Below are 27,669 nucleotides of genomic sequence, written 5' to 3'. Positions count from 1 at the left end.
AACCCGGAGCAAATCCCGCCAGCGCTTCTGGGGGAAGGGGGGCATCTTACTACGGGGTCCCCCCAAAATCCCACCTCAAAACCCAACCCGACGCACCCGATGAGGGCGCATCGCCCGGATCCCCCCCCCCCTCCTCCTGCGTGCCCACACCATCGCACCCCCGGTTGCATCAGCCGGCGCTGCCTCCCCACGTGCGCCTCTTACCGGGCGGCCGCGGCCGCGCTGCGGGCCCGGGGCAGCGGCGCGCTCAGCCCGCGGCGCGGCGGCAGCGGCAGCGGAGCGGCGGTGAGTGCCGGGGCCAGGCAGCGCCGCAGCGCCGCGCTCCTCATGGCTCCGGGGCGCCCCGGCAGCCGCGGCGGGCACGGGGCAGGGGCAGGGGCAGGGGCGGGAGCGAGGCCGGGGGCGGGCGGGGATGGAGCGCCGCCTGCCCCGCTCCCCGCCCCGCCGCTCCCCCGCTGTCGCTTCCGCTTTTTCTTTGCAAGAGAAAAAATGCATCCACATCACCCCCGAACAGCAGCTCCGACAGACTGTAACCAATAACTTCATTCTTGCGCGCCCCGCAATGAAAAGCACCCAAAGCTTTTGCATACTCAGCGTTTATTAAAAATAGTATGAAATGGTCCCTGGGAGAAGTTACAATACTAGTAAAGTCCCTTTTTTTCTGGTTGGTTGGTTCTTTTCCCCTCCCTCCCAATTCCATTGATTGCATGAGATGCGAGTTAAACATTCTCCTAAAGCCGTTTAAACAAATCTAGATGTGCGCCCACAGATTTACCTTCTATCCATATTTACAATACTTTACAAGCTATATTAAATAAATATGGGCTCTGCTACACCTCGGCGTCTTAAATATGTACAACATTATTTTTCAGTCGGATTTTACTAGATAGATACGGGTCCTATCACAGGGGCTGTGCTGACTGTAACAAGTATCCCTGTGGTACGAGCTAGTAAGTACCATGACCAACCAGCCCTCAAAATAACAATTCCTAGCCAATGCAAGATACCTGTGGTAAATAATTTAGTCAGTTCTAATAAATTCAAGTCCTCAAATCTTAGTCTACAAGTATTTAGCTGTACACTAATAACTTCAGTTTTTCCTCATGGTAACCAATGTAGTAAATAAACAGCTGTTCTGGTAGTACAGTGCTCTGTAACTGAGGGGAGTGATATGTGGTTAGTAAAAACAGTATTTCAATGAAATTCCTTTGTTTATTGATATGTTTAACTCGGTACTGGCTTTATCCATGTAATCTGAAAAATGTAAGCACCAAAAAAGAACAACAGTCACACAAGATGATCAGTGTAGATGTATCTAGGCTTTCCTTTCGGTACAATGTTTTCAAGTAACAGAATCCAAAACTGTGCAACAAAGATGATGAAGGGGAGTTAAGTGTAGATGGTACTGGAAAGCCTGTCCTTGCTCTAAATGGCAGCTTTTATTCTATACACTATTTGCAAAAGAATGGAATGTATTCTCATTTTTAAGCTACTTTTTTATTGTACATAAATTGGATTAGAGTCAGCACGGACTGATTTACAAAAGATATCTTTTACCTCTCTCTGTCAGGAAGTGTCACTTCCTGCTGCAGGAGATGCATGCCCTGGGGACTGCAGCTTGTCACTCAACCAGCAGTATCACTGAACCACCCTATGGGCCAAATGTGCCCCACAATTAGTATTTCACCCAAGAATCTGACCAAACCTCATTGTCTCACAGGGTTAATGACACTGGGGCTTGAACCAGTGCCCAGCAGCCCACTGCATGTAACACACAGCTTTGTTTCAAACTCTACCCAGCAGCTTTTGACAGCTGGTTGCTGAGCTACAAGACACTCAGATTTGGACTGTGTATCACAAATGCCACCATCACTGGAGGTACCAAGACTGGCCTAGCCCTCTTGACAAGCAGTGCAGCTCCCCTTCTAATGCCAAAACCATTCCCCAGGCAAGGACTGTCACATCCACAGGTTCTCATAAAAAGCCTCCACTGCCTGTCTTCTGCCTCCTATGCAGTTCCAGTAAGTAGAGAAGATGCTTCAGACACGGAGCTATCAGCCTGGCACAAGTACTAGACCTAGATTTTCTTTAAAATGTAAGAAGCTTGCTCTAAAGTAATGTAGTATATGCATTGGTCCCACACACTTGGAATCTGCCTGATGAAAAGTAATGTGCAAAAAAGTGTGTGCAATTGCACACGCAGCCTGTTGGTGTAATCACCAGAATCCTGCTCAGAAATCTGAACAGTCACAGGAGCAGCTGCCCAGCTAAATGCTCCTGTATGCAAGCAGAGTAATCATACAGGTGTTTTGGATGCAGAACACTGGACACCAACGGGATAGTCTAAATACCAAAGTTTCCAAATGATAAAATGGCTTAAGAATCAAATGTTATTACACCTGGTTGGATGGCAAGAATCAGGGGGTATCGCACCTAAGAAAGGAAGAGATGTGAAGGTTCAGTAGGAGATGAGAAGTTCACATGTGCTGCAGAGAGACCCCAGACAGTGCACATGGCCTTTTTCACATCCGGGATTCTAAACCATTTTTTAAAAGATACATTTTGACTCTATTTACAACATTATTGCAATACAATGCCTGATAGTGTAATATTATGGAAATACGTGATGCCAGTACTGATTGTCCTAGTATATATTCTGTCATGATAAGGCAGTACAGCTAGAAATTACTGAAAGCATCAAGCAAAGCTACTTGAACTGAGACACTGGAACTTTTCCCTTAAAGACTGGACAATATTCTGCTGATTAGGAGATGGTACTCTCCATAAGTAGTCATTCAGTTTGTCCGAATCACTGTAAGCAGTCAGATATGGGGTAAGTGTGTGTTTGCTGCTGGCAGACTTTGCAGGAGTGCAGGAGACAGTTTTGCCACAGAACATTTCAGAAGGAACAGCATCTGTGTTACGCAGTTTAGGATCTGATTTCCTTGTCTGGTTCTGAGAAGTCTCCAAGTCAGATCCCTCATCTTCAGACTTTATTTCAACATAGTCATCATCATCCCCTTCTCCGTCTTCAGAATCTTTGAAATTCGAAAAATAGTTCTGAGTAGCCATCTGTGCTGTCAGAGGGGAGGCTCTGTTCACTCTCAGGACCTTTTGAGAATCCTGCAGAATCATATCTGAATAGTTTTCAGGGATCTGCTTTCTCATCTCAGACCCTGTATATCCTGAAGCAATTCCAGGAGTTTGATGGCTGTTGAATCGAAAGTTCCTATTCAAATGGAGCCTTTTCTTATCAATTTCATTATTATATACAATTGATTCTCCAGACCTGTTGACCACTATTGAGGAAGAGGACTGTGACCTGCTGTATGCCTGTGGTTTTACACTGCTTACTCTCCTCCCCAGCGAGTTATAGACGTGATCCTGATGCAAGTTTTCTTTGTTTGGCTGGCTTATAATGGCACTCCACCTCTGCGCCGGGATGTGCAAACGGTTGGAAATTTGAAGGGAAGGCACTGAGCCAGCTGATGGCAACTGCTTCGAACTGCTATTTGTACCAGCTTCTGTAAATGAGTTCTTGGAGTTTGGGTCCTGGGATTCGGAGCACGGAGAGAAGTCGGCCAGCTCGCCGTTACTATAGGTAGAATGCAAAAGCCAATCTTCTGCTCTTGAGCAGTCACAGGCAGGCTGGGAACGGGGAGGAGATGTGGGTGTGGAGAACCTCGCAGCTGATGGCTCCTGAGGAGTGGCCCCGGCTTCCTTTTGGACCTTAGGCGTACTGTCTCTGAAGACAATTTGGTCATAAAGCTGGGAATATTCAGCTATTCTGGCACCTAGAAAGAAGAGAGAATTAGCTTAGCAGAGACGAGGAATCCATTTCAGCAAATCATGCAAAAATTTAAAAATCTCAAAACCCTTAGTATTAAAAAGCTCTTAGAGAAAAGCTTTCAGTTGTGTCAATAAATTTGGCCTCTGCAAAGTAACATGAAACACTGGAGGCCTTTGCATCACATTTCAGTACACTTTGTTGAGGAAAAGAAGCATAAAATATCTTGCTACAGTGAGCAGTCATGCAGAACACAATGCAGCACATGGTTCCAATAATATGCTGCTTGTTTCATGTTAAAATGGAAAAGAACATTCTAAAAATGGCCTGGTAAATAAGACATTTAGGGAATTTTAAAAATATCACAAGAAAGCAAGAATGACACTCTGGTGCATGGAGTCTGCTGGCTCCCCATCTTCTGTTTGTTTCAATCGATCATGGACAAAAATAGTTCCAGACCTGTTGCATATCCATGACTTTGCACATTCACTAGCTGATAGAAAGATTATCAGTTCTTTCTTATCTGACCACATTCTTTACGCTTATGGGTATGATTCTGAAAGGCACCTGAGCAAATATATGTGACCTGTTAGAAGGCAGACCAACTTGAAAAGACATTGGTTTAGTCAAACTCTAAAGATCACGCTATTAAAGGAAATAACTGCTTTTCTGTAGGGAGGCCAACAGAGCTTCGGGCATGATTTCTACTTCCAGCCTCAGCTGAATTGCTCTTTTCTGACACTGCCCTGCTATTTCTTCCCAAAGTTATCAAGTAACAAGAAATGAGACAATAAAGGACCATTCACGTTAAAGCAGTCTGAGAAAATTAAGTTCACCTGTAACACAGAAAATACCATCCTGATACTCAATGATCAAGGTGCGAAAAATTCATAATCTTCCAGTTCAGAACACAAAGTTCATTGAAAGTTACTGAAGAAATGTATCTGTACAGAAATGTTTTTAACATACCAATAGCAGGACCTCCTTGTTTTTTCTCCTCCAGAATAGCAGCAAGATCTTTGTGTTTCAGTTTCTGTTGTCTGCTAGCTGGCTGTTCCTGCTCTGGACTTTTAACTTTCAAAAGCTGGTTAGCCTTCTTAATTTTTTGACTATACTGTCTTGCCATCATAAAAACTCTGTTCTTTGTTTTATCCATAACAGCCAAGTCATTTTCCACGCCCTCTGCAGGTGTGCTGGACAGAACACTACTGACGGGCTCATATGGACTATCTACAAAAGGCATCTCACTGGAGAAGGAAGATCTGTTCAAACTCATAAAAGAGTTCTCCTTGCATGGTGTAGTGTCTTCAAGCCTGAGATTAGCCTCACTTATGGTGGCAGCCCTGGGCTTCACAGTTTTAGGGAAAATAGGAGTTTCCGGCAGAGAGAGAGTAGACAGTGAGTACTCTACATCTTTACTCAGTTGAGGTGTGCTACCAGCATGCAGCCTTTCCTGCATGTCATCTTTACAAACAGGAAAGGCTGCAAGGACACGGTCTCTTGTCTTTTCCTCATTTTTCTTGATGTAGTTCTCCAGGTCGTTCCAAATCTCGTCTACTTCCTCTGAGAGTTTGTCTGCTGCAGACTTATGCGACAGTGAGTCAGAGTTGGAGGAGCTATCGACTAAGCTCAAATAGTCAGTGTCAATGGGCACACGATGGTAAGAGCTTTCATCTTCACTGAACTGCAGACTCTCCTCAGAAACAAAATGTCGCAGATTGTCACAATATGCAAAGTCTTTTTCCAAAAAACTCCTCCTTTTAGAGGATTTTAAGGAGTCACGTTTAAAACTCAATAGAGATGTTTCTGGAAGCCGTATGGTGTCATAGATGTTGTCTTCAATAATTCTGAGCTCATCCAAACTTGAAGTTGGTGCTTCTTTACTGAGCAGTATCTCCTCCCTGCTAGTATGAACAGAGGTCCTCTTTTGATTTGCTGTTGTCTTTTTGGAAGTTGAATCTGAGCTGCTTTTGTTTTCAGCCTCATACAGAGAGTCTCTAGCAGATCTCTGGGGACCATGGTGTGTCTCCTCCCTTCTGGTCAGACCCATCAGCTTTAAGTCTTCATAGCTTATATTATCATAAACATGTTCAATATCATCGATAGTCAGCTCCTCTGAAGATTCAGGATACGCATTCCTACTGTTCCCCTCTGCTGCCTTCACCTCCCTCCGAGAGCCACGCTCCCCTGTTTTGCACCTGGTGCTGGCTGGACACGTGTTGCTTTCACCAGCACTGCTGGCCCGTCTAACGATTTTGTGATGAGTGGGGCTGGAAGTCTCATTTTGCTGCACTTGCCCCAAGTGCCAGCTGCATGGACGGCCAGAAGAACCCCTCCTTTCTCCACCAGGAGCTGAGCTCGTGGTGGATGTAGACGCTGATGGTACAAACATCTGGTAATCGTCTTCATCATCTTCATTCTCATAAGGTGGGCGCCGGCTGGGGAACAATGCCTGCCTGATCTGATGGTCTGTCCAGATGTTTCTGACAGAGGTACTTCCCCCCAGGATATTCATGATCAGAGAGTTGCTCTGGGGTGTGCTGAACTGTCTAGGAGACTGTGGCTGCCTAGCTGCGCAGGGAAATGGAAGATCGGTATTCAACTGCATTGACTCTTCATCCGAAGGGTCCTTGGAGCTCTGTGGAGATTTGAAATTTGCAGGTAACATTAGCATATCCCTGTAATAATACAGCAACTCCCTCTTTTCACAGGACTGCCACAGCGCCAGTCTGTCCTGCAGCAGAGAATCACCTGGAGATGGGCAGGGCAAGTGCTCTCTCCCAACAGACAGTGAGGGAGCCAGGGTGGCAGTGCCAGACTGCTTTGCCTCCTAATCCTTACCATGGCTCAGAGTTTACTCTCGGTGTTTAATAACATCTTACTTCAAATACAAGACAGTAGCCTATGTTAATGCATGAGTAATTAAAGGCAAATCTGTTTGGCAGGAGTTGGATTAAACCTTTTATGCTAACTCTGCAGTTTCACAGTTGGATTAAGCTAATCTGACTCTGGGCTTGTGCCAAAAGTTTTGTTCTTCTCCTTTTCCTTGCCTATAACCCTAGCAGAAAGGAATCTTATGCTCTCTGGCACATGCCATTGAAAATGTCTTTTTTTTTTTTAGCGTAAGTTTTCATCCAGATCTAATTTACAGCAAGGCCACGTGCTCCCTAATGCCAACATAAAGGATGCTTTAGATATTGCTGGCCAGAATTTGGGGGATAGAGGGAAAGATAATTCCTTTTGTCTTCAGCTAATGCGGATTGGTTTAGTTAGCTACTTGTTTTTCCCAGCCCCCAAAAGAAATAGTCTTTTGTCACAGACATGAATATTTTAATGATATGAACATTGATAAACAGAAGATGATGTATCTGTCAACCTAGGGAAAACATTTCTTTGACATACCTATGACGCATAGCAAAATAGAAGTAAAAAATAATAATTACTTACCTGCATTTCACATTTATTGAGATTGAGACTTCTTCGTTTTTCAACATTTTCAGCAGCTTGACTATTAAGTCTTTTTCTTCCCCCTTTTGATTTCTGCAGTGAGTTTTGCTGTGATTTTAAAGAAAAAAAATGTGAGAGGTAATAAAACCTACAGTTCTTTGTACAGTCTGGTTCAGAGGAATTACTAGGAGCTACAACAGGCCAGGGACCTATACTGGGACATGAAGCAGCTTATGAGTTGTTAGCACTGCCACAAGAATTATTCAGAGCTTATAAAACCTGTAAAAGTACAATTGCCACATCTAGTAGTAACCACTAAGCTAATAGTATCAGTTTTTTGTGGTATTTTTTGTGCTTACTCATTCTTTCGTTCTTACTTATGTTGGCAAGAGAGGGAATTACAAGTCACTGCACTACACTGGTACAAGATACTATATGAAATATTTATGATACAAATAGTGTCATTTCAAAGAGGAAATGCAATCAGCTTCAAAAAGAATCTCAATCACTGGTTTCATATAATTCATAAAACAGATGAGCCACACAACGATATGACCTCAGTATCAACTAAACTAAATAAACTGAATATTTAGATTCTTTAACGCAGCCACATTTTGAAGTTGGATTTTTAGCTTTCAAAGGTATTACATATGTGTGAAACATCATACCAAGTAAGAAAAAACTACCATCTGTGCAGTAGTAGGAGATAAAGACACTCATTTTCATAAATCATACTCAAAACTTCTCATATTCAAGTTCACACATTCATAGCTACTGCCAGAGGCTCACAGATCAAGAAATATCCCATCACATGCAGCAGCGTCTGAATCTCAGTATAATATTCAAGTCCTTGCTTTGAAAGCACTGTCTCTGCATGAGGCCTGAAAAGGTTTTTGCATGGCATCAGCTGAAGAAACAAGGAAAAGCCAGTTGTGTGCAACAGGTAAAACTTTTCTGTAACAACCAGGCTGGAGGACTGCAAAGGAGTAAGTAAAATTCAAGTAGTGGGAATTTCTCCCTCTCTGTAGGGGTTTTTACATCTTCTCTGTTAAAACGCAAGTGAGTATTGTGTGAAGCCTAAATTAAAATGTTTCCGAGGAGAGGAAGTTGTAAACATTTGCAACACATTCCTGCCTGTTTTACATATAATTCTAATCCTTCTTCCATTCTTCACAAAAAAAAAATCATTTTCCCCCACTTTTTCCTACCTGTTCAGACTCTTCTTCATCATCAGCATCAATCTGTTCTGTTGCAGAAGACTGAAGAGTTTCATCGTGATCACTACTGTAGGCTGGTTCAATAGACTCTTGAAACTGGCTCTCCAGCCCACTGGATTCCAGTGAAACCTTTTTCCTAGAATTCAGCAGGGCTTCACTTGATCCTAGTTTGGTGGCTTGAGATAACAGGGCTCCTTCAATGCCCATCCGCTTTAAAAAAAAAACAAACCATGAAACTCTGATTAGAAGTTTTTAGAGATTTTGTATTTTAGTATAGAATCAGACTCACAGGCAATGTTTAGCCTACAGTCAGTTAGCTGCACTGAAGTGAGATTTACAAAAAAGTAGGTACAACATTACTTTTCCATGTAATATTTAAAACTGAAAAAATATATGCAAACGACCCCATTCACACCGAATCCTGGGCTTCAATATTATGGCATGACAATGAAGTAATACCTAATGTACTCTGTTTATAACACACACACTTTTTAAAATTCCATCTTAAATAAAACCCCAAGACCTGAAATTCAAAAGTAGACTTTCAAATTGCACTGGGAATTTCCATACAAATTCTTAAAGAAAATGTAAAACTTACAAAAGTTCATTACAATCTGCTCAAGCTGCATGTGCTCTATTTGGAGATACATCATTACATATATATACATCTATATGTAAGACTAAGTTGAAACTTTCCAGTTGTATTTAATAAGGTAATATGAGCCAAAGAATAAACACTATTTTTATACACGGCACTTCCTTGATTCTAGTGGTATTTTTAAGTATCCTGTAGCACTACTAATTGATTGGAGTGTATTATAAACCGCAACCATATATGGATTGCTGATTTTCTTCTTTATTAAATATTCCTAAAATAGTAAGCTGTATTTCTACTTTTTTCATTCCAGTAATCTTATTTGAGATGCTAAATAACATTTATGGGTTTGTTTTCATTCTTAAGGTCAACACAACCAAGAAGATACAGATTCTCCAGTAAACACTGTGCTCTAAAGTCATATGAATGGGCTAAAACAAGGAATTTAAGAAATGGCTTACCTTCTGCATGTCTGGGCTTACATCTGAAAACAAAAACACATCAATGAATAACCAAACTGGTGTCAGGCTATGCCTGTTTTAATGCCACCCCAATTATGAATTCCCCAAAGGGGGCTGAATGAAGCAGCAATTGAGCAAACAGACTATATGGGGATTTCTGATAAAGCAGAGACAGCTTGAGCTTTACCAGAGTTCCACCTGAGACCCTGATTTTGCAGCAATGCTGCAATTTGAGGAACTGTTCACAATCACCAAGACTTGGTGTGTTCAGTTCCTAGGATGTTTACAGGACCAATCCCCAAGTGTGGGAAACCAGCTATTAGATTTAAACACTAACATTTTGGGTTTGGCTTTTTTTCCCCCAAAAATTCCTGTTCCTCCCCTTAATGTATTTAGGGACAGTTACAAGAAAAAAGATTCTGTCTTCAGTTGTTTTACAAAGTACAGGAGCACCAGGTCAGTAAACAATACACAAAATATCTTACCATTTGACTTCAAAACTTTATGGACTCTAGATGAGGGTTCTGAAAAAGACAACAACATGTTTACCCACTGTGGTATTCCAAAGAAAGCTGTCGACATCCTGAACAACTTTTTTTTAACATGTATATAAAAATTTAAGCTTCTGAGCCCACACAGTGAAGCCAGATTTTAATTTCTTTATTGCAAAATTTCCTCACAAAGATGATCTGTTGAAGTATCAAATCTATAGCTGTTACCAAAGCATATACTTGTTTCTTAATGCAATAGCAGTTGCCTCCATTCATCTAGGCATACATAAATTTTATCCCATGCAAAGATTCCTGCTTTCAAAAGACCCTATCACCTCTGTTACTGCTCTGCAGTGTTAGAGGTTTTCTGTTTGAAATATGCATAAGGTACCAAAGTCTTAGATGGGCTTAGAAAGTGTAAGTAGCTGAAGATTACATAGGAGGCCCTTTGATCAGTAGAAACATTTTGTATTCTTCCTTTCACAGAAAGAGCAGCACCAATGCAACAAAGGTGGGCAAACACCTCAGAAACAAAGGAGAACATATCTCAAACATAATTAGAACTTGATTGCTTTTCAAGCACAAATGTTGCTGTATGTTAAATCATTACACCAATACTCTCATGAGCCTTGTTTAAGTTATTCCCAACATCCAGTGTTACACACCAAATTGGAAAGGTCTTTAAGGACACAAAGAGGGGAACACAGGGACTGCAATATGAAGTCACCCAACTACAAAGACATTGGTAGTGTCTTTGAGAGTAATTATAGATAAATGTTTGATCTAGGAGGGCAAAAAAAGCTCACCCAGCAAAACCACCTCTCAAATCTCTATTATTCATAAGGCAAACATGACACTAAGTATAGATAGTAATCATGTTTTGAAATAATAAGCCTATCATAATCAGGATGGACCACTTCTGAGACAATAATAACTGCAGTAAGGAGGGATGTCAAATTTAAATAATGTGACAGGCTTTACTGCATATGAACTTTAATCTATTAGAGAGTACCAACTGTTCTTTATACATTCACCATTACAAATGTATATTCCTTAAATTAAATGCAAACAGTAGGTAAAAAAATAAATTACAAGAACAACAAATGGTTAATAAGATACTTCATCCACATCGGAGAGATACTGTACCCCGTTAAACTGCCTGGAGTGCAGATTAAAAACCAATTCCATGTACCCAGCCTAATCCACCCCTAAAACAACCCTGTTTGTTTTTCCTCTTGTCATCTAGGGTATAAATGAGTTTATTCACCTGATTTCCGTCTCACTCTGTGAGGAGCAGTGCCTTCCTTAGGCTGGTATGGCGATTTCATTTCTCCCTCAGGGCTATAGTGGAAGCCTGGGTGATCTGAGGAACAAGCAGAGGCACAGGGAATAAGAGAGTGACAAGGATGGCACTTCACAGACCTTGGCAGCTCTCTTTGGAGGCAGTGCCATCATCCCTTTATGCCTAATCCAGTTGCACCCCATCAGAGCCTGAAGCTACACAAGCAAGACATGCTGCTCGGGCAGCTGGCTCCCAGGCAGCCATGGGAATGCTTTACCCATGCAGCTGGGCCTGGCTCCAGAGGGCTAACCCAGGAACATTTATCCACCACCATCATGTCTGTCTGCCACGTTCTCAGTCAGAGCCTTCCCAACAAACTCCACAGGATCTGTATCTAATTTTGCCTTTTCCAGCAGGGTCATAATTCAAGGAACATAAGCCTGGCATTCTTCCATTTCAGATGACATCCACAGCTAAAGCCAAAATGCTGAATATGGTTTTATTAATTTTTAAAACAAAAGGGAAAAAGAACCAACTTACGTATGGCATCCATTTCGAGAATTGCCTGCTTGGCCTGGAAGAGAAAAAGTAACAAATGAAGAAGTTAAAACTGATAGCAGCAGGGCAAGTTGCATTGCATATTACAGACTGTAGTGAACTTGTATGAAAGTAACAGCAATTTTAATTTGGGAACTAATAAAGAGCAGCATTATTTTTTGGGTTTGTATTTTTTGTTCTTCTCTGTACATTGGACATGTTTCATATGGGGAGGAAAATTTTGGTGGCAGGAACTCAGCAGTTTATCTCCAGGTCTGCACACAAAACCTCTTGTTCACTGCCCCCAGTGAGCACGCTGTCTTGCGTGCTCACCTCTGCAGAGGCAGCACAAGGAGAGGAAGAGTGTGTGCCACAAAAAATCATAATTTGGTTTAAGTAAGCTTGATGCAGGATAAAGAGCATCTCCTGATTGCTTAAAATTTGTCCCTTTTTTTAGTAGAAAAAAAAAAAATCTGGATGTTTTAGGAAGCATATCAGCTACTAAGTAAGAAAACAACCTAAACTGAAATATCCTGTCTAAGATGCTTGCCCTTGTACAGGTGCAGTTTGGTAATTTTCCACCAGGCGTCACATGTGGACTACTATTGCATTCTCCAGAAGCTGGGCAGACTGAAGCATCACAACAAGCAATTACCAGTTTGACAGGAAAAAAACCCTAAAATGTACAGATAACCTCAAAGATTTATTTCACTAGACTTTTCCTTTCTCAAGTGAAGTTATTTCTCTAAGAAAAAAAAATATTCTTTGTTTCACATTTTTTTCTACAGCTAAAATAAAAATTGTGTAAGAAATAACTTAATAATAAAATAATGATACAAAGGCCAAGATCATGCTGTACTTTTTAAATAACCCAATAGAGTATTCACAGTGTAAGTGTGGATACGAGCATAAACATGAATCTTTCATTAGACTTTGTTAACAAAAAGAGGAGAATTAGCAATAGGACCTGCTAGTGCTTTTTTCTTCCTTAAGTCTCTTTTTGTCACACTGCTGAAAATGCATGTTAGTACAGTATGGTGCATGTCAGTCACAGGTAACATTTTTTAGCCATTATAGCATAGGACTGAGTGAAAAAACAGTCAGGGAAACTGAAAAACAAAGAGTAAACTCAGTGTGAAAAAAAATCCTGTTTCTACACCAGTCAATGTCTGCTGTGTCTTGGCAAGAATTAAAGAGAGTTAACACCCTTTGAGAGCTGCTGTATGTTACACTTGCAGACATCACCTGAAGCTCTAAGAGTGGATTCCATAAATAAGAGGAGGAGATTTCCTCATTCCAAGATATTATAGCTATGAATATGATATCAGTGCCTCATTTTTTAGCCATAAAGCTATCCCACTAAAAAGGGCCAGATGTCCCAGCTAAGGATGCTGGGTTGAGGATGGGTGTGTGCAGCTGCAGTGAAGTGTGTGCAGCCAATGGCTTCACTGCTATGATACCTAATCAAGACTGATTAAAAAACCTACAGCACTGCAAACAGTGCATCCCAGTGCCCTGCAGACAGGCAGCATCAAGCTAAAATGTGCTCCTAGAGTGAAGCTTTCTGACATTGCACCTCTGCTACTTTTGTCTTGGCAAGCAAATGCTGCTAACCCATTCTTCTATTCCCATACCAAGCCCTGCAGATAATTATAGTGGAACTTTCCCATTAGTTCTGAGGAACTTTTAAAGATATAAGGAAACAACACATTAATCAACATCCTGAAGTCTAAGCTCTCTGTATATTGCATGCATCTTGCAGCTAACAGTGTTTTAAGTCAACACCCATACAAGGAGGTGCCTTGTGATTTTGTTTGCATTTTTTGTTTGCTCAGTTTTTGGTTTCGCTTTTTCTTTTACCTTGGCAGGAATTTTAGCAGGATGATTTTCTAGAATTAATTTCTTCAAGTGAAGAATCCAAAGGCGCTTGTCTTGCTGCGACTTTGCCTGATAAAAAAATTGGGCACCATGAGAAAAATTCATTCCCGCACTATGAAGGGCCATAAACACCATATGGACATGAGCCACATTACCCAGTGGGCGGGGGGGGGGTTCTGTGGTACCTGGACAGTATGTTGCATCTTAGGATTTTTGTAGTGGAAGACACTAAAACTAAGTGGTTCCTTTGGTATTACCTCAACAAGCATCAGGTTTCCACACTGCAACAAAGAGAGGAAACAATGTGAATCACAGAGGAGTTTTAGGGAGACCTGTAGACAGCACATTACCACCTGCTCTCTGACATACCAGTATGTGAGCTTTGTACGCAAACATTTCATCTCTCTTTTTTGTAATCAGCAGCATCTTGTCAAAGAGGAACAGCGTGCGCTCATTTTTGGCTCGCTGGATGCGGAACGTTCCCTCTAACACCAGCTCCCCGTAACTCGTAAGGTCTGGCCCTTTCCAGTTAGTGAGCAAACTCTGTATCTCCTGCAACACATCAAAGAACAACATGCAAAATTAATTTCAGAGACCTTGTTGAAACAAAAGACCCAAATGATCTGCTGAGGCCATTTGCACTCTCCTACACAATGTTTAACGACCAACAGCAGAAAGTCACCAGACACCAATCTTGAGGCTGGTAGGTTATATATAACATTGCAGCCAGGTGCTTGGAGGCTCACTGCAAAGCCCACACTAAACAGCCCTGAGTCCTTACTGCCTTTACATGGACCCAAAAGAGCCCTGAACTCCTTGGGGCAGTCTGTAATAAAAGAGCACAACCTCTGCTCCCCTTGCTCCCAGAAACATTCAGTCATCAGTCTCTCTCACACTCCCCTGCATGCCCTCAACCCATCCCTCTTAACACTTCCCTCTCACCCTGGGCACCCTCCTGAAGTTGTGTGGTCTCCCACTGAATTAATTATAATGCCATGTCCCATAGGCCCATGACAGAAGACACTTCTGTGAGGTGTTTGCATTGAAGAGATAATTCTCAGAAGACTAAACAACCACAAGTGATTCAGTCAACTGAACATCTGAATATTTGCTTGTATATTAATGATTTGTATAGATACCACAGATATTTCTCACCTTATTTATTATTTAAGGAAAAAAAAAAAAAAAAGCTTGGAGAAGCATCTAAGAACATCTCCACAAGACTGTGTCACTTAGCTATGGCTATTCTGTTTCCTTAAACTACTTGTTGGCAATGACATAGAACTTAAGCATGGGAGCTCAAATTCTAAAAGCAGGCTAAACTTTTAACTAGGGAACTCTTTAAAAACATCCACTGGACTTTAAACCTGGCAGCATTAGCAAAGCAGGGACAGATTGCCTCTTCCCAGGTTGGTCACTCTAGAACATTAGACTATTACAAAGCTTTCAGCTAGAAAACATCCCAGTCCATTTGAAGCTCCAATGCTGGCTAAAGCATTCACAGGAATAAAACCCCCAACCAGACAACTTTGGACTATACAGAAGTTGTTAAAAAAAAAAAAAAAAAGGCAAAACCAAGATTTAAAAAATGTTGCATTGTATCAGATCTCTCCAGGAGCTTGTTAATAAGTCAGGATACAGCACAGGGATCAAGTCCACCACTCCTGAGGGACACTTTGTGCAGGAACTACTGTTGCAGTACTTGCAGACCACATTGCAGTGTAAGAGCCCACAGAAGGCCTATCCCTATGGCTGCAGAAGTAGGTTTTACTTTTTTAAGGGGGAATTATGAACATAAACATTTTCCACAAACCCAAACATTTGCCAGTTGAGCTCAATAAATAAAAAAATAAGCTTTTGTTTTTTTCCAAAAGCATTTAACCCCTATTTACTTCTGAATAGAATTACTCAGATTTATAGCAGACTGTTGTTAAAAGTCATTAGCATGCATTTCCAGCAATCTGTGGCAAAGGTTACCCTGCTGCAGGCAAGACATTGTAAAATTTCCCTTACACATGAACAACAGCAATACAAAAAATAAACAATCTTCAAAAGAACCCAAAATAGAAAAAAGAAGAAAACCACAAAATGGGTGAATAAATTTAATGTTAAAAAAATGGGCAAAGAATTACATTATATGGATTTCTGAAATGGGATAAGCTTATTACTCCCTTTTATAAACAAAAAACCCTCGTAGTTTTACTTAAAGTGATATAAATATTGAAAATGTAGTATAGAAGTGTGATTCACTGGGAACTAGGAAACAGAATGAGAGCATAAATTCTACAAAAGAGCTTGCTCCTTGCTCTTGATGACAAAAATTACTCAGGGTGTAGCTTTTGCTTCTTCTCCTTCATTTGAAGCGAAGCTAGAGTTTTTCCAAGTATCATGTTTCTAGGTTTATGCTTTTCACAAAGCAACCGATAATGAGTTTTCTAAAACCCAAGAGGAAAGTGCTTAAACAAGAATCAGCAAAAGAAATGCCTCAAAACAAAATTAATCAGCACAAAGGGAAGAAATCGGAAACCACAGGATTTCTGAACAAAGCCATGCCCTAGGGTTGTACAGCAGTGCTGTACAATTGAGGGAAAGGAAGAAAGAAGAGTTATCTTAAGTTCCATATTACTGCAAAATAAATGCTTTACAGGATGCTGCTTGTAGGTTAGAGATGTCTGAGATTTTCCTGCAGCAGTTATGACCATGGTTTCCAAGATCAAACAGCCACAGGCATGCTCAACAGTAGTCTAAATTATGACTGACAAAGATTAAAAGAAAAGATAAACTAAAAAATGTTAATTGCATATATATTGACAAAACCAGCTCACAAACACCCATAAAATCTCTCTGGGAACTCACCTGGAGCCTGATGGCATGTTCATGTTTCCTCTTCATGTCATTTATATGCCATGCCACTCTCTGCATGGTATCTATGGCATCCAGCACCACATCATAGCCCTCCGTGTCCTTGTCAAGGTGGTTTTCTATTTCCTAAGACAAAGGGAAAAAAAACAGTCCCCTTATTCCTAAGTGAATTTTCCCAGTCGAATGCAGTACTGTGTTTATATCTTACTGTTTTGTCTGTGCTTCGCAATCACTCGAAGGCAACGTTCCTGCCTTTGTTAGTGATGCATGTAGGTATCAATTTGATTAACACAAGATGACAAACAAATCAAGCCTTTGGGGCCAGTTTAGCAGCAAGGACACTTGAAGCAGCCAGTGTGACCAGAGAGGCACAGAAAGGGAGCACAGCACACTGACAGGAGATCCTTCATACAGCATTTAATGGCTTTCCTACAACGCAGAACATTTCTACACTTGCAAAACCCTGATGGAATTACACTACACTCTGCGTTACAGTTGGAGAGTAGAAAAGCACCAGGCATTTAAAATAAGGATCAGTGTCTTTACACTTCACTAGAACATGACTCTGTAATAGGTAACATATGTGGAAAATGTTAACAATAAAGCATGAATTTCCGAAACTTGCTTAAGTCAATTCACTGAATGTGGAAAGAGTTCCCACTTCCTCCATCATTCCTCTCCACAAAATTCTTAGCAGTCAGGGTGTTTATATGTATTTAGTCCTTTTTTCAACCACCCCCAGCATTGCAACATGTGGAAAAGCATTGTTCTTCATTGGAGCAATAAATTTGTGTACAAAATGTTTAATCATGACAAGAATTTTCCGAACAACTTCAGAATTACAGACCAGCATATAAAAAAAGTGTTAATTATCTGGATGCAAAGACTGATGCAATGTGTCTAAAATAATTACCATAAATTCCCCGCTCCAAATAGATGCATATGGTGTGAAGTGACAAAGACAGAAAGCCTCCACATGTTGAAATCAAATACCCACAAAAGGATGAGCATTTAAGGAAAACCAGAACCTTTCTAACCACCAAGCCTTCTACCAGAGGAGGGAACCCCAATGTGCAGCAGCCCAAGATGAAATACATTTCTTACGTGCAGAAGCAGGTGGTACTTGAGGATGCGTTGGACAGGTTTCAAGAGGTAAGAGCCCAGGGGCAGAGAGTGCTGCAGCGCTTCTTGCCGCTCTCTGAAGAACTTGGCCAGTGCCTTGTTCCTCATGCACTCCGTCAGCACAGCCACGGACCTGGAAACATCCACACACGGCTTTAAGACACTCTGTTTCCATAAGTCTGCAGGTAAAGAATTGCTTCCTTTTCAGCTTGTAAAAAGGGGCAGCAGGTTCCCAATCCAATAACTGCTGTTTCTCTTGTTTGGTTTGGCTTTTTTAAAAATTATCTTGTGCATTCAGCTATGTTCTCCCTTGACATGCAACCAATCTCTCTTACTGGAAATTCTATAAGCAGCATTGCAGAGTAAGACCATAATTTTCTAAAGAAGGGTAAAGCAGTGAACCACAAGAAGAAACAAAACTTCATTAATTTTTTTTTCTTTTTTACATAAAAGGTAAATTCCATCCAATTTAGGAAGGGGAGAAGCTGAGTTTTTTTTTTCATGGTGTGTAACTTTCACTACACAAACTGGCCAAGGGACAAAGGAAGAAAAGGAACCCATAATTCCTACCTTGGGTAGTTGGTGCAGTACTGTGTATATATGTGGAAATCTTCACTCTGCACAGGAGGAAAAGTTTGCATATATTGAGATTTTGTTCAAACTAGCAGCTAATGTGCGCAAGATAAACATGATGTCAAGACAACACTTCCTTCAGCTCCTGATCCATTAATTCTCTGTGTTCACTGTGATAGTCTTAACACAACCAGAATTTAATTTCATCTTTTTGTGGGAGAGATTCTTCCTTTACTTGAAAGAAAAACCAAGAAAACCTACACAGAGATAAAACAAGTGACTTTGCAACAAAGCCTCCAAGGTACCCTATGAAAATCTATGCATATCAAAAAAAACTCCAAAAAGCCAAAAACCTGACGAAAACACCATCACCATCTTATGTCCTTCAAACAGCTCGATGAACTTATCTATAGTTTTTTTTGTGCGCTGAAGCACACCCATATCACAGAATCATAGAATATCCTGAGTTGGAAGGGACCAACAAACAACCCCTGGCCCTGCACAAAACAACCCCAACAATCACACCATGCACCTGGTGTATTTACAGGGAGAATTAAGTTCTGCAGGTTATGTTTGGTGTGCCATTTCCAAGCAATTATAAATACTTTCACATGTGAGCACAGTCTAAGCGTGAAATTAGAAGCCACAAAAGCGATTTTTTTAAAGAAGTAAATTATGTGAAAGCAGACAGCTATTACCCCAACAAGTTGTAACTAGATCTGGGTGGGTTTCCACACTTGCCTGTCACACTGAAATTACTCAAACTTAATGCTGATAAGCTTCTCAGAGCTATAGTCTGAGTTTCATTTCTTTCTTCCCTAGCCTAAGATTTTTTCTTAATAATCATCGTTTAATTCTATGCAAGAACAGATTTCCAGAAGCATTCCCATGTGCTCTAAGTCCACATCTGCCTATGAACTTCTATCCCAAAGAAGACACAATTTCTGCAGCTTACTGGAGTCCTAAAGGCTAAGAAAGCACTGCAGAAATGCAAAGTGCTCCCCCTATCAATCACTTTTTCTTTCATAAGCCCTCGACAGATAAAACACAATCCTCCAGCAGTGAAAAAGACCCAGTTTCCACTCCAAGCATCTTCAGAACGGGCTCTGGCATTCTGCAGCACAATAGCTGTGCTCCACGAGGGGCTGTCTCCCAGGGACCAATGCTGGTGAATGGCGAGACCAAACATCTGCATTCACAGAAGGCACAGTGCCCTGAGGAACAGCACCCCTGGGGAGAGGGCTGACACAGGCTGTGGCTTTTGTTTTTCACTGTTGGGGTTTGGCTGTTTTTCATTCAGCCATTCATCAGAAAGAGCCATCTCAGGCAGTGCCCTTTGCCAATTCCAGCAGCACTGCTCCCGTCCCCCTCTCCCGGGGGTAATGCAGGTTGTGCCATTCATCTCTGCACTGAGCAGTGATCCATAAGGACCCTGTACAAAGTAAGATGTTACCCTGCAGGAGTACAAGGCATTGCAATTCATTTCAGTATGTCCTACTGGATTTCAGTATTCACTGTTCTGAGAAAATAACTCAAGCAAACTTCTAATAAATGTTTCCCCAGGGGACTGTGATCCCCATTTACTCACTGGTGGGCTGTAAGCTTATTAAATTGCTCTTCTCTTAGAAACCAACAAACCAACTAAAAGTAGTCTTGATACAAATACAGTTAAATAATTTATCTTGGTTTTTCACACTTGAACTAATTTTGTCATCTCAGCTAGGTTTTGTGGTGGTGTTACCTATGCCCCATGTTCACATGCAGAGGAAGTGAGCCTGTGTCACAGACTGCTCCTGTCAATGCTTGGAAACACAGCCACAGCTCCAAACCCTCTCCCTTCAAAATGAAGAATTAACAAACCTCAGAGAGCTGCAGATATTACACTGTGTAATTTTCTTTGGCAATCACGACCAAATTAGCCAGCACTCATAAGTCAGGGTGCTTAAGAGAGAACACTAAGGTGAAATTCAGAATGGAGAAAAAATGTAATTTATTTTATATATGCATATATTAATTCAAAGTTTTCATTCAAGGGCTTTTGGTAAAATTTTAATATATTCCCATAGCTATCCTAACAGAACAATACAATTTATAGAATTACTTCATAAGCAGCGTGAAGAACATTTTGAGCCAATTTATTTTTATGTTTTTATTCTGCTCATATCACATGATTAGTCTGCTTTTCAAACAAAAAGGAAAAGAGTATCTCCTGTGAAATTTCAACCAATGAAAGTACTGTCTGTAAAACAAACAAGGCCAAACACTTCAGGGTTACAGAGTAGGCTGTGTGCACATTCCCCTCAAAATCAAAAGCATGTCTGAAATCCCCAGGAGCCTTTTCACACTCTCGCTCTTTGGTTTGGTTTTTGGTTTGAGATTTTTTTACACAAGGTCAGAACTACTTTTAATGGAGCTTTTTTTTTTGTTTTAAAAGAACTTTTGTCTAGCTATTAAATGCAACAAATTTGTATTTAAAAAAAGATAGTTTCTTATGCCCTTGATACCTCTAAAGCTTAAGAATGGTTTCACTATCACCCCTGCTTTCTGAGCAGACATAACACCAAATTCCACACTGCACTTACGTGTGTACTCGCTCCAGTGAGCCACAGCTCATTTCACCACACAGAACCATCAGAGAGCATTTACTTTTACTGAGCAATGCAAGCATAGTGCCAGGAGAAAGTCAAGTACATGTGTTTTGCCTCCAGGATGAGATTGTTGATACGCACTCAAACTTGCAGATCTCTTGTGAATCAACACCATACACCTTGCCCAGGCATTAGCTGGATTCATGTGTACTTGTTGGGAAAGTGGCCAAGAGAGCCACTTTTAAGAGAAGTTCTTCCTCATCCTGACAAAACTGCCCTGCTCAGAACAGGAGCAAGAGAAAAACCAAAAACTAAGATGGTTTTATTATTTTTCCAACTACTTTCACAACATAAGGAAAACACGAGCTATGCTCATCAGTATTTCTTCTGACATTCTTAAATTTACTCAGCTTGAAAATAGTTTTATTCACATCAACTGTCTTCAGACCAAATGAAAACTGATCTCTGCATGGAGAGAGATCTCTGATCTCTGCTCTGGAATTGCTCCAGGGATCAGTTTAAATATGAGGGCACAAAGCTGTTGTATTAGAAGCTGAAAAAACCTGAGACTCAAGCTGAGAGTTTGTCCACACTGATTGGAAGTCCCTCTCAAGAGCAAAGCAAAGTGTGAGCAGACCCCAGCTACACTTACACTGGTCCCTCACACTGGAATCAATTCACTGCATGTCTCCTCCACATATTTTCCAGATCTTCCCTCAACTGTTAGTGCACTGTGCTTTTTTATAGCCATAAAAGGCACTTTAAAAGAAAATGGAGACTGAGAAAATGAGTGGAGTCAGTGTGCAAACTGAAGCCAATTGCCTGGATATCCTCTTCACTAATGAGATGCTAGATTAAAGTAATTCTCCCTTTCCCCCTGGTTAAGCTGTTAGTGTGCCTTGCAGAAAACATATGTTCTGAATTTCTGGGGTGTTGAGTGAGAAGAGTGATGTGCCAGAATTCAGCTCTCCTTTAAAACAACTCACTTAAATGTAAACGTATAGAATACTGAAGTCAATCTTCTAATTAACACTGGCATCATTACTATGAAAATGAAAGAGTGGACTGGCAAAAAAAAACTTATAAAGTCTTCTGTGTGAATAACTAAGCCATAGCTAACCTTGCACTGGAACCTTTTTATTAGTCTCCAATTAGTTACCAGCAATATGTCTCCAAGAACTTTTACATCCAATGCTAACACAGTTCTTCTAGACAAAGAGAGAGGATCAGAACTGGTATAAACTGAATTAGTACAACACTACCCTCAGAGGCAGGTTATTTCCATGCAGCAGCCATCCCACTGTAAAACAAATATCCATACCCATACTATCTGCATCTTGAGGCAGAAAAAAAGACTGTAATTCATGATTGCATAGCAGGTTTTAAAATAAGTGTGCTTTTCTGCATTTGTGTCTATCTGCTGGTGAGTTATTAATGTATTTAAATACTTGGAAGCAAGGGATTCAATATAATGTTTTAAGTTGCTATTAAATATTTCCATTTCCATAAAGTCATAGCTTTGCATCATTATTTTAGTGGTTAATGAGTTTTATGTTACTGGCTAGTTCAGACTAAAAACATTGTCGAAGTCTGTTAATAAATCAAAGCTGCCATTTTAGGGGCTATTTGCTTTGGGCACTCAGCACAGAAAGTGTTAATATAAAGATTCAAACCCACAATGATGTGGTTTTTGTTCAAATTACACTGAAGTGTGTTTTGATAATCCTTTCCCTTAAAAGTTACAAAGCTTCTTACTACTGAAGCATGAAATTTATACACAGGAAACACAGTCATGTATGATTGTGTGAGAGAAGTATAATATGCAATACAAGAAATTTAATTGAGCTAAACCCAGTAACAAAGTTCAAAGAGAATGATCCAAAACTTCAAAAATCAAGATTCCCACATCTTCCCAAATATAAAACATTTTACACAACAAGCTCCAGAGTTACTTTAACCATAACTGTTGTTATACGGCAAACTAACTTCATGGGATTTCACATGAACCCTAAGAAAGAAAAAAACTTTCACTTTATGCAGTTACTGAGCTTCTTAAGAGTGGAAAAAGCAAACACAGTAACTACAGTGAAAACTTGGTTATTCCTTAAGATTTGCAACACCTACAATATTCACAGTTGGGTGAAAAAATGGCACTAGGTCCAGAGCTCGCTGGACCTAAGCACAGTTCCACTGGAAGCATTCAAGAAGCTCCAGCACAGCCATATCCACTGGCTAAGGCTGTGAGCTATGACTTCAGCATGATAATATCCCTGTGCTTCACTCACAGAGAAGATCTAACGGAGCAATGAAACAATAAATGGCCAAAGTCCCGTAAGACTTGAAGGAGCACATGCTGCCAAAAAAGGCAGTTTTATTTCCACTTCTCAGCGCTGGGAAGACACAAGCAACCAAGAATGGACAACTGGAGTTTGTTAAGGCAGTCAGCAGTTGCTGTAATGAAATCCTCTCGGCCAAGACCAGAACTGTGGGGTATTTTGGTATTGTTTGATTTTGCTTTTAAGTGTTTGCACTTGTCTGGATGAAGCTAAAAAATGCCTGTTAGTATTGCAATCTCTAGCAATTTCTGAGCCATCAGGCAGTTGCCTGCCAATAATACAAATGCTAAAAGCATTTGACAAGGGAACAAAAGGCACAAGCAATGATATGCAGATGGGTTTTGGAAGTAATGGCCAGAAAGTCTACCAGACAAGCCCTTTCAGTTGGCCAGTTTGAATGAGAACACAATTTTTTCCTGGACTTCTTATTATCAGTTGCACCATCTCTGTTTTACATCCCAGCAGGAGCAGTCCCAGGATCCCAGCTATAAGCAAGCAATAGAGCAGAAATATCTACCAGCTCCAAACTGTTCTATCTGTAAACACTCTGAAGGCCTCCCAGTTGGCCTTCACTGCACAGGCACTCTGCTGACTTACTCACAGCTTCTTGCCCACCAGGACCCCAGATCATTTCTATTAAACTGTTTTCTAGTCAGCCAGACTCAGCAGGCACATGGGGTTATTCTGTTCCAGAAGCAGGACTTTGCACTTGCCCTTATCCCATTCTCCCTCCTTCAATTCAATTCAATCCAGGCTATCTGTAGCAATAACAGCATGCCATAAACCCCACTGCAATGGGGCAAAAATGCATCCTACTTTTGCATTAGTGGTGCCAACACTAAGGTCTCTCAGTGCTTACAAAAGACCAGTTACCAGATAAATTACAGCTTTCTCAAACTCAGCTGAACCAAGAGATCTGGTGAAACAGCAGCACTTAGCTGGTATCATCACTCTCATTTACTATAAAATCCCTTATGTCACAACAGTGCCAAACAAATTACTGAATTAATGAGGGGGTGGTCCTGTTAATCCTAAATTCATGTGTTAGACTTATTACATTAAGTTCTTGGTGCTGACAATGGCTGAGTACAGGACAAAGTATAAAACATGACAGCCTTTGGCTTTTTGGTTTCTTTGGAGTTTTTTCATGTTTGTATTTTTTTAATTTTGGTTTTTCTTTGTTCTTTTTTTAATACAAAAAGGCAAACACACCTATATAGCAATTACTCAACTTTAGACAACTACATGATCTCTCTTCCTCCAGAAATACCACAGAGATAGCATTATTTTTTTAACATATTTGGGCTCTAGAGATTCAAAATATATATTGATTCTCTGGTGAAGTCTGCAGTGAACTACCATCATCTGTAGCCCAAATTATTTAATTTCTTGTTGTCCTACTCATTACAGCCATTCCTCTTCTCCCTGACTGGCTCTCTGTGTTTCCTACAATGAAGGTCACCCTCTTCCCTGTATTTCTGCTGCATCTAACAACCTCCCATAATCCATATTTTTGGCTTCACTATTGCCCAACAGAATCAAGATGTCCTATCAATGTTCAGAAAATTCAAAGCATTACAGAGAGAATGGGATTTGAATCTTAAGGCTAGACTTTGGGCCACTCAATTCAAAAAGAAAATTTAAGGTAGAGTTGTGGGTTTCAGGAAAAATTCTCAGAAAACAATATGGGCACATTTTGTATGTTAATGTTATTGCCTTTTTTAAGAATGCAGCCAAGTTTTACTCTCTAGCTGTTTTTAAGCTGACAAGGCATAACCAGAGTAACAGACTTGATCACCTACATTTACAGATGCAAGTAAAACAGAGAACCCCTGTAATAGTTGACAAAAAAAAGTAAATCCTAAAAATGAACTCAATAAACAGCTCCACCAGCTCAGATACACTTATTGAAGAAAATGACACCTTTGTCTTGATTTTTAGAAATGCAAATCAGAGGCATATCCCTATCAATTGCTAAGAGAAATTCCTTCACTTTCCATAGATTTGCTGACTTTTCTTGGCTAACATTACACAAGCTGTCAGGATTAGGTCTCAGAAACTAATAAATTAATCTTATTTCCCCCACTGCACTTTGAATCTGGTGCTGCAGACTTACCTTGGAAACAAAACAATCTGCTATAGCCACAGGATCATTTTCACAGTTTTCCAAATCTTGCAGAAGTCCACTAAAACAAAGAACAGGACAAGGTAAGCCAATTATGGCACACTTTAGACTAGACACAATTGTATATTCAGAACCAGACACTGCTGTGGTATTCATGGCAGCACTTAATGATGCAGGGAGTCCTACAAAGGGAACAAGAACACCTTTGATGCCCCTTCCCCCTGCCAGACACTGTTTTTGTTTTATTTGCAGGCAGAGAAGAACTATAAGGAAAGTGCATTCCCACTTTTTCAAAATTCAAGTCATTAGGTTGACCATGAATTGGTTGTTCTGCTAAGCAAAGCTGAGCCCCTTCCTTCAGGTAGATGAAGATCCTAGAAACATTCAAGGGCAGGTTGGATGGGGCTCTGAGGAACCTGATCTAATTGAAGATATCTCTGCTAATTGCAAGGAGGCTGGGCTAGATGACCTTTACAGGTGCCTTCCAACCCAAAATATTTCATGACTCTGTGACTGACAGCTCTTTAACATTTATCATAGTGGTGCAGTCAGACAGTTGTGTAGCTTGTGTATCAATGAACATGATATAAAACTAATTAATTAAATAATTAAGAAAATTTAAAAGCCACCAAAGCACGTGCACTGTCCTATAAAGACTTTTTGTGTTTACAAGCTTTACTTGACCAAGGGAAATGATGAACTGCTCTGAAAAATAGTGGTGAGAACTGGGAACGTATTTCTCAGACATGAAGAATGTTTTGTAGCTCACTCAGGAAAATTAGTCTACTTTTAGTGTGTTTCTTCATCAAAGATAAAATGGTTAGCCTGGAAAAAGTTTTCTGTTTTTTATGCATATATGTTCTACATGCATAAAAACAACATATGAGAGGATTTTATAATTTTTACATGCCAAAGAGAAAATTAATTCATTTGAGCAGGAGCAAAGCAATAACGGAGCCTGTCAGCTCCTGAATTAAACTCAGTTATTGAAACTAAATTCAGTGAAAGAAAGAGTTCAAGTAGAAGTAGAAAATCTCAAAGGTTATCTCCTTGATGCGAAGAATTTTCAGTTTTACTGAAGGACATACTCAGAGAAGAAATTGAATTTTCTGCCAAATTGTTCTCTAAAAGAATTTTCTTCTTCTCCTCCTCCTCCTCATCCTCTTCTCCCCGACCCTTCCCCCACCCCCACCCACACACTCCCACAGATGATTTTCCATTTAGGGAAAATTCCATTTTCCACTTTTCTCCCAATTCACAGCTGGTTCCCTGAACAAGTTTTGCCTAAGAGTTCCTAGGCTTAGTATCTAGGGATCTACCCTTTTCCCCTGTAAGCAGACACAATTTCCCTCTGCATGTACAAAAAAGAGTCAATCAGAAGAGTTTCCTCACTTGTTCCTTGCTTCTCTAATTACTGGAGGAAGGAAAGGGAGGAATCAACATGCAGTCACAAGGAAGAAAGACAGGCAAAGACCTTAGGTTCAGCAGTCACTAAGTCACTTTGTACAGTGACAATTTAACCTCTACACATCAATTTCTCCCTTCATCAAAATGGGAATAAAAATATGGCCCTTGCTTGATACCCCAACCTCATGAAGCTCATTTACATCAGCAAAAGAAGCAAGCTGTAGCAATGGTGACCATAGCCACCAGTTATACTGTCTGAGTTTTGGAAATAACATCAAACATGACAAACAGGCTCAGAGGATTCCTGCTGGCTGGCAGTCAGAAGTTCTCCTGATGGCCTAAAGTAGGCAGCACCTGGACTGTCAGTTTATTCCTACAGGTCTCCAATGAAACCACATCATTTTTCCTTCATGATAGAGAAGAGGAACACTTAAAGATTGTATGTATTCATGCAATTGAATCCATGTGTATGTGTTAAATACACTAGTGGTTTGTGTCTTCAGCACAAGCCCAGAGTGTAAGAATGGTTTTTGAAAGAGTTTGTTACCTATACTGCACTCTGCCTCATCTGGATGGTAAGAACAGGATTAAGAGCAGTCTGCCACTGTAAAAACAGCAAAACTGCCATGCTCAGACACTCTGAAAATCTTAAATTCCTATAATACCAAGCTGATGTGAAAAAGTATGGCTTTTATTATAGGCTGTATTTAAGTACCTGGCAGGAGGCAGAAAGAACAATGAAGAAAGGTGTTGGTCCTCTGAATATCCAGAGGTTTTCTGCTGGTCACAGTTCTTGGCCTCTGCAACTGGCTCGTGCCAGGCAGGCAGGCAGGGAGCAGGAGCGAGCACTGCTGGAGGAGCTCTGTGCTCTTTCAGCTGGATCACTAACAGGATTCAGACTGAAACATGACACAGGAGTCAGGGCCAGTGAAGACCATGTACTGAGCTATAGAGCTTGGAA

General features: G+C 40.6%; 1 protein-coding gene across 6 annotated transcripts in view; it reads right to left on the bottom strand.

Annotated features, from left to right (window-relative positions):
* Positions 1 to 597: 597 nt before the first annotated feature.
* PLEKHG1 (pleckstrin homology and RhoGEF domain containing G1) overlaps positions 598 to 27,669 on the bottom strand; it is a 126,994-nt gene continuing 99,922 nt past the window's right edge. For all 6 annotated transcript variants that reach the window (XM_064708139.1, XM_064708140.1, XM_064708141.1 and 3 more), the window contains 15 exons: positions 25,293 to 25,362; positions 18,250 to 18,296; positions 17,662 to 17,812; positions 16,552 to 16,683; positions 14,065 to 14,247; positions 13,881 to 13,976; positions 13,678 to 13,764; positions 11,821 to 11,854; positions 11,266 to 11,361; positions 9,993 to 10,031; positions 9,508 to 9,530; positions 8,443 to 8,661; positions 7,235 to 7,342; positions 4,757 to 6,425; positions 598 to 3,794 (listed from right to left, as the gene is read on the bottom strand). In XM_064708139.1, the coding sequence (XP_064564209.1) occupies positions 2,698 to 3,794; positions 4,757 to 6,425; positions 7,235 to 7,342; positions 8,443 to 8,661; positions 9,508 to 9,530; positions 9,993 to 10,031; positions 11,266 to 11,361; positions 11,821 to 11,854; positions 13,678 to 13,764; positions 13,881 to 13,976; positions 14,065 to 14,247; positions 16,552 to 16,683; positions 17,662 to 17,812; positions 18,250 to 18,296; positions 25,293 to 25,362 (4,051 nt within the window). In that variant the 3' untranslated portion in view covers positions 598 to 2,697. The remainder of the gene's footprint in view (positions 3,795 to 4,756; positions 6,426 to 7,234; positions 7,343 to 8,442; positions 8,662 to 9,507; positions 9,531 to 9,992; positions 10,032 to 11,265; positions 11,362 to 11,820; positions 11,855 to 13,677; positions 13,765 to 13,880; positions 13,977 to 14,064; positions 14,248 to 16,551; positions 16,684 to 17,661; positions 17,813 to 18,249; positions 18,297 to 25,292; positions 25,363 to 27,669) is intronic.

This window comes from Zonotrichia leucophrys, chromosome 3, assembly GCF_028769735.1.
Source record: "Zonotrichia leucophrys gambelii isolate GWCS_2022_RI chromosome 3, RI_Zleu_2.0, whole genome shotgun sequence".
Taxonomy (NCBI): Eukaryota; Metazoa; Chordata; class Aves; order Passeriformes; family Passerellidae; genus Zonotrichia; species Zonotrichia leucophrys.
Note: the sequence above shows the minus strand (reverse complement) of the source record. Positions and strands in the feature narration are given on the sequence as shown.